General features: G+C 39.0%; 1 protein-coding gene across 1 annotated transcript; it reads left to right on the forward strand.

Annotated features, from left to right (window-relative positions):
• Positions 1-54: 54 nt before the first annotated feature.
• On the forward strand, positions 55-7,258 carry LOC134062365 (complement factor H-related protein 1-like). The gene is made up of 9 exons (XM_062518357.1): positions 55-214; positions 304-486; positions 671-838; positions 1,674-1,856; positions 2,689-2,727; positions 5,200-5,259; positions 6,348-6,506; positions 6,646-6,810; positions 6,981-7,258. Exons 1-9 carry the CDS (start codon positions 145-147, stop codon positions 7,058-7,060), a joined length of 1,107 nt encoding a protein of 368 aa, XP_062374341.1. The 5' UTR covers positions 55-144; the 3' UTR covers positions 7,061-7,258.
• Positions 7,259-7,274: the final 16 nt, after the last annotated feature.

Raw genomic sequence — 7,274 nt, forward strand, 5'->3', positions numbered from 1 at the left:
CTAGGATCAGTTTTGGACAAACCTAATGGTTAGTTTTGGCCAATCAGGACTCGATGCCCCTCCCAAAACTAAGTGTCAGAGGAAAGTAAAAGCATACACTTCGACTCGTAACCATTGACGATTTGAAATTGAAATCGTCAGAAGATGCAGAGCCAGCAACAAATTATCAACTATTTAATCATAACTCTCTCTATGACATGTAGATTGACTGAAGGTAGGCTAAAGAAATATTAAGATGCTACTTGTGGATATGGTGATCTTAACCATTACAGTTAACCGTCAAATGAATGTCGTCTCTAACAGGGCGATGTCCAAAGCCCACTGAGCCTGATGTGAGTGGCTTTCTTCCTCCCGACATAACATACTACGACGAAAATGCTAGTGTGAATTATAAGTGCGCTCCAGGGCGCAAAACTTTTACTGGAGGATGGTGGAGCACCATTATTTGCCGACAGGGGAAATGGAGCCATACTCCTCAATGTATTGGTAAGTTAAAGTTAAATATAATATGCTGCAGTCTAGGCTGTTCAATTTGCAACTCTATCTGCTCATCAATAATAACAGTATGGTAAATGGGCGTCGTAGTTGCGTGACAACGTTGCATGCATCCCATAAACTAAAGATGCTTTACCATTTAGCCTACCAAATGTGCTCTGATCTGATTCATCAGATGAGAAGGACTGTTTTACTCCAGAGGTCCATAACGCTCGAATAAATATTGTAAGAACATCTTATAAGCAAGGAGACACAGTAACCTTTGAATGCAGCTGGAGATACCGACTTAAAGCAGACAACTTTGCAACATGTCTTGATGGAGATTGGACAACTTTGCCCATTTGTGAGTAACTCGATGTTTTTTTTTCATGTCCGTCATGTTCTTCCATGTCTGATCCAAAGATGTGTTGAGTAGGCAGGCTAGAACTCAAACCACAGCAGGCTTATTATCACCTAACTTTGACTTTTGTCAGCATCCAGTTCATGGTTTATCGTCATTTTTTTCTTTTGTTGTCATGTTGTTACATAGTGACTTAAATTGTAACACTCAAATATTCACCCCGTGTTGCCCATTAGGCTCATGTAGCCCATACTTACATGAGGTGAGATTACTTCAGTACTACTCGCCTTTAGGCTACTGATGGACAACTCATTCAGGCAATTTGAAAAATCAAACACCAAGAAGTACAGCCCTAAAAATAATTAAATGTCTCATTTGTTCCCTCTCTTAGAACTATAGACATAGCCTAGACTAGAAAGTGAAAATAATGAAATTAGTGAAATTAGTAAACATCTTCACATCAACAATAAGTGTCTGATCATAATAGAGTTGTAGGCAAATGCTTTATTTTTTATCTTTTATGTGAACTATGATATTGTTAACACAATTGCATGAAGCACTTACTTGAAAATGCAATCATTTTGTGCTTGTGCTATATATCAAACATAGGGTAGGGAGATAGACATAGGGTAGGGAGATAGACATACTGTATATAGGCTATAGTCCATCAAGTTACAGTAATGTTTTATTCTCAGTTACTTAGATCCTGTCCTGATATCACCAGGTTTTAGATTCATGGTCTTTATTCTTTGCTCTTTTTGAGAAGATGGCCCATTTACTGATTCTGTTCTGTTGAACGCCAATGTTTCTTTAATCATTTACCTTGATTTTTTGGCAGGTGATAAAATAGTATGTCCTGCACCTCCTAAAATGGACAAAGCTGTAGTAGTAGACTTGGACTATCAACCCAGTTTTGAGGAAGGGACAGTTTTGAATTACAAATGTATGGAGTCACATGAAATGAATGGAGCTACACGAAGCACATGTGTAAATGGAGAATGGACAGAGAGAGGTCATTGTGGTAAGGTTTGTGAGTGAGTGAGTGAGTGAGTGAGTGAGTGTGTGTGTGTGTGTGTGTGTGTGTGTGTGTGTGTGTGTGTGTGTGTGTGTGTGTGTGTGTGTGTGTGTGTGTGTGTGTGTGTGTGTGTGTGTGTGTGTGTGTGTGTGTGTGTGTGTGTGTGTGTGTGATCCTTGTATGTGACCTGTGTGTGTGTGGTACATAGGTACTGTAGGTACATACAGTATATGAACTCTGGCTGGTATCATTGTCATTGTGAAAAAGATGTTTTGTACATTGAAAAGCAAGGGAGCTCCTGGGTATACCATTAGGCTACCTGTACAACTCAACTAGAAGCATGTTGTAAGTCACACATCTTTCCTATCATGTAATAAGTGTTTGTTGGTGAAGTGTAATACTATACTCGCCTTGATGACAATTATGTGATTTTGTTTTAATGTTGGAATCATTTTTTAGACATATTAGCCAACTTGTTACGGTTCAGACAGGATAAGACAAGACAAGATAAATACCACAACACAGATGGCAACATGGTTGATCCCTTGAAGTCTAATGTCAGTAGCCTACAAGAATGTTTACTTGATGGCTGTCTCCTTCTGAGAACCAGATGTAGTCTCATCCCAAGACCCAAGTTCATTAGCCTACATCTCAGCAGGGGAATATTAAAGACTATCTTTGGGGGTTGATATTAAGCTCTTTGCATTTGATAGGTTTCATACACAGTGAAAGCATAATGTTACAATATGTCAAATAGTGTAATAAGTGTTAAACAAGTAACAAAGGCCTATTGAAAGCACAGAAGATGCATGATTTCAGTTTCTGTAATCCTTCATAGTACCAAAGCCAGCTCCAACGAGGATGCCCATTGCCACTGGTGAGGTTTTTTTTTACCATTGTGTGATAGTTTATACTGTAATACTATGAATTACTACCTGTATGAATGAAAACACATTCCTCTCTGCACTCACCAAGGAATGCAAAAGAATATACAATAGTCCTTGCTTCCGTCAGGAAACGGGCATCACGTTCTCAAAGTTCATGAATGAAACACAAAATCTCAGATAGAATCCCGTAGGCCCAAACACAGCTGTGTACAATTCACACCTGCCAACAATGTTTTAAAAGCTCTTCTTCCCTTTTGCAAACTGCAGTGCCACCAGAGGGACAAATTAATATTACAGGTACACAGAATTTCCAGTCAGACAATCACATACAAATTACATTAAAACACATAGAAAATATAGAATTATTTGTGAATGAGTTATAAAACATGTACACAAATATTTTACCAATATCCCAGTTTTACCATAACCCTTATTTTATAACATTAAATATAACAAAACCTCCAGTTGGTTCCATGTTTATGGAGTTGAAATCCATATAAATGTGGCAGTTGGTAAGGCAAGGCAAGTTTATTTATTTAGCAAAACATGGGTAATTCTACAGTAAGTGCTTTAGAAATACTAGTGAATCTAAAAAATATTTTTTTTCCAATTTATTTAAAAAAGTGAAGCTTACATCCATAAAGTCACATATTTCAAGCCTTTTGTGTTTTAATCTTGATGACAGCTCACCTCTCATGTAAAAGCAAAAATCCAGTATACCTCAGAATAATCCATTTATAACACAGAAATATCGGTTTCTTGAGCTTTAAAGGAACACTCCACCATTTTTTTCATATTAAACTATGATATTCCCTTAACTAAGACGAGTTGATACATACCTCTGGCGTTCCAATGCGTGCACCCAATGGCTCTGGCGCGCAGCGCTACTTTGATAACACTAAGCTAGCCCAGTTCATTCATTAGGATCCAAACAGAGTAGCAACCAAACACATCCACGTTTTCCCTATTAAAATACAGTTAAATGAGTAGTTACATGACCAAGTTTGGTGACACAAAATAAAACGTGGTGCTTTTCTAAGCGGGTAAGAAGGATAACTATCATGGCGGAATAGCACCTGGGAGCACTTTAACTCGGCGGGCGCAGTTCCTATAATCTCTCCGTCTAGTTCACAACCACATTCATGAATAAGACTGCTGACTTTACAGCTATCCAGAAAACACTCATTGACACCCTCCACAAAAAATATTCATGGGAAGTTGACTGGAAGGGGAAAGTGTGGCAGGAAAAGGTGCACAAGCAACAGGGAAAAGATGATAGATTGTCAAGCAAAGCTAATTCAAGATCCTGGGGGAATCTCACAAGCAGTAGACTAAGGCTAGAGTCGGTGAATCAAAAGCCACTTTGCAACAATGTGTCTAAATGGGTGACAACTATTGCACATAGGGTCAAGCCACTCTTGAACCAAGAATAGAATAGAATAGAATATATACTTTTTTGATCCCGTGAGGGAAATTCGTTTCTCTGCATTTAACCCAATTTGACCGAATTAGTGAACACACACAGCACACAGTGAACACACAGTGAGGTGAATCACACACTAACCCAGAGCAGTGAGCTGCCTGCCCAACCAGCGGCGCTCGGGGAGCAGTGAGGGGTTATAGGTGCCTTGCTCAAGGGCACTTCAGCCGTGGACTGGTCGGGGATCGAACCGGCAACCCTCCAGTTACAAGCCCCAAGCCCTAACCAGACAACATTCGAAGCGTCTTACCTGGGCTAAGGAGAAAAAAAACCTCTCCTCATGCATACATCTACTGACAAGCTTTGTGGAGATGCTGATTTACTTTTCCAGTAGAATTTGCCACCTGCCCACGGTGCCAAAAGTACTAATAATTCTACTCTGCTGACCATGGTATTACTGTGCTGAATTGGCCCGCCAATTCGCCTGACCTGAACACCATAGAGAATCTTTGGGGTATTATCAAGAGGAAAATAAGACACCAGACCCAACAATACCCAAGAGCTTAAGGCTGCTATCAAGGCAATCACAGCTATAGATAGCTGTATTGCTACAATGTAACATTATCCAACAATCATAAATATTCTCCTGCTACAGTATAGTGTACACTACAAGACTCCTATGCATTTCTTTAAGAACTTCTCTGAACGAAGTATCTTACCCAGTTGGTGTTTAACATGTGCCATCTAACTTCAAATGCAAAATATGTAGGCTACTGTAGCGTCAACACATAAAGTCTAGAAAATATGGCCCACATCCCACACCCAAGATAATCAAAATGAAAGGGTTTAGATAGCCTTCTGACCAGGAGGTGACCCAAAGCAGTGGCTAAACCACTTTAAGTGCATTGAAGGACAGTCGTTTGTTCAAAACCATGACATACTGGCCAAAGATATGGTCCCATCTCACCAGTGATCAAGTCTCTGAAATCAAGCCAAATGTAATACAACATTGTTGTTTGTCCCATAAATTCTCCTGAAACAGGGGACTCTGGAAGTAGGGGTAGAGCAACGGGAAGCGCCATTGGATCTGGTGGTGTTTCAGGTACGGTACTCCAAAGATGAAATGTGAAAACACTCATTTCAGCATTAAAGTGAACCCATTTTGGTTTTGATCATTTAATGATTTAGACTGTACATTTCATACATTTTCTCACCAACTTGTTTATGAATTGGCATTAGATTTCTGCATGCCTTAAGGATCAGTCTGGATGAAAGATCGGCACATTCAGCTTAAAACTGTAGCTTTTGGTGTTTCCAGCTAAAACAACTATTTCCCAACAGATTAACATCCACCTTGACTCATCTTCACTGACCCCAACTAGATCAGCACGTAACTTGGGCGTCATAATTGATGACCGACGTAATTTCTCTGAGCATGTAGCCTCAATTGCAAAATCATGTCGGTTTGTCCTTTACAACATTATGAAGATCAGACCTTATCTGACACAAGATTCCACACAACTTCTTGTACAGGCTATGGTTATCTCCAAACTGGACTATTGTAATTCACTGTTAGCTGGCCTTCCTGCTTATTAAGTAAGATTGTTACAACTGAATGCTGCAGTATGCCTGGTCCTCAATCAGCCAAAGAGGACACAACTCCTCTCCTAGTTACAGTACTCTCCATTGGCTCCTTAGTGAACAGAATTCAATTTAAATCTCTCACGACACTTGCTGGATCTGCTCCATGCTATCTCAATTCTATGATCAAGCTGTACATCCCCAACCGCCCGCTGCAGTCTGAAAAGCATCTGTTGTGCTGACCAGCTATAAATGCTACTGTAGGTCAAATTCAAGATTCTTTTCCTCAGTGGTTGCTTTTTGGTGGAATGAGTTCCCAGTGTTCTGCATTCCTGTGATTTTGCATTCCTGAGTTTTGGGTCTTTTAAGAGGGGTCTAAAGGCATACCTGTTCACTGTTCAGCATGCCCTTAGTTAATTAAGTATTTCTCATAAGATGTGGTTTGTTTTTTTTATAGTATTTGTTTATTTTCATTATATAGGCTATTGATTGAATTTACATCATTGCTCATTACTTTTAACTATTGTATTGTTTTTATTTTTAAGTCACTTTGAACAAAAGCATCTGCAAAATTCCCTAAGCATGACCATAACTTGACATTTGTTTTAGGTCAGGATTGTCCTAATCCTCCACAAATATCAAATGGAGATGTTATCAGCCAGGTGAACAATGCTGCAACATACCAGTGTGCCAATTTTTATAAACTTCATGGTAATAAAAAGATAAGTTGCAGGAATGGACAGTGGGACACCCCCCCGACATGTAAACGTGAGTATACTGGCAGATAACCACTTACGGCACTTATAATAATAGCCTAAAATAAATATATATTTGGTATATGGTTGCGATTAAATTGTGAGTGTGTTGCCAAACGTTTTCAAAAGTTGACATTTTGCCATAATTGCAGCTAATTTTTGCAAAGTGTCGGGGAAAGTACTTTATCTGACGGAACTGGTTGTGCCCAAGTACATCAATGAAGGACGATACGAGAACTTTTACTGCGAACGCTGGCCCAACTACCAGGGGGGGGCTACTGGTACATGTCTGAATGGGAGGATACACTTTAGAGGATGTAAGATACAGGCTTGTGTAAAAATGTGTCACTGAAATTATGCATACATCCTTTATTTGAGCATTGTTGTTAAATAATTTGAATTATGTAAAAACATATTCGAACATTTTATCTTAATATTGTAAATAGTGTCTTTCATCCACTGACCCCTTTTGTATTTTTCTAAACAGGTAGCGAATACGATTGGGTGAGTTTCAGTGCAACTGATGAATATGCATTAACGAAAGACATGACTCAAAGTTTGACATAGGTCTTGGTAAATATTTATTTTCATTTCATTATCCTTGTTTGGCAGGTTATTGAAAGTGCACAATGAATTCTCCGGAAATACTTAAAAGAACCAAGAGCCTATTTCTGATTTCCTAGTTTTGCAGATTTCTGTCTTGTTTTTGGGTTTAATGTCAAACCACTGGACATATTGTGAAATAAAAATGTCATGTCCACTGTTGTTTCATTTGTCCAGA

The sequence above is a fragment of the Sardina pilchardus genome, chromosome 2 (genome assembly GCF_963854185.1).
Source record: "Sardina pilchardus chromosome 2, fSarPil1.1, whole genome shotgun sequence".
In the NCBI taxonomy this organism is placed as follows: Eukaryota; Metazoa; Chordata; class Actinopteri; order Clupeiformes; family Clupeidae; genus Sardina; species Sardina pilchardus.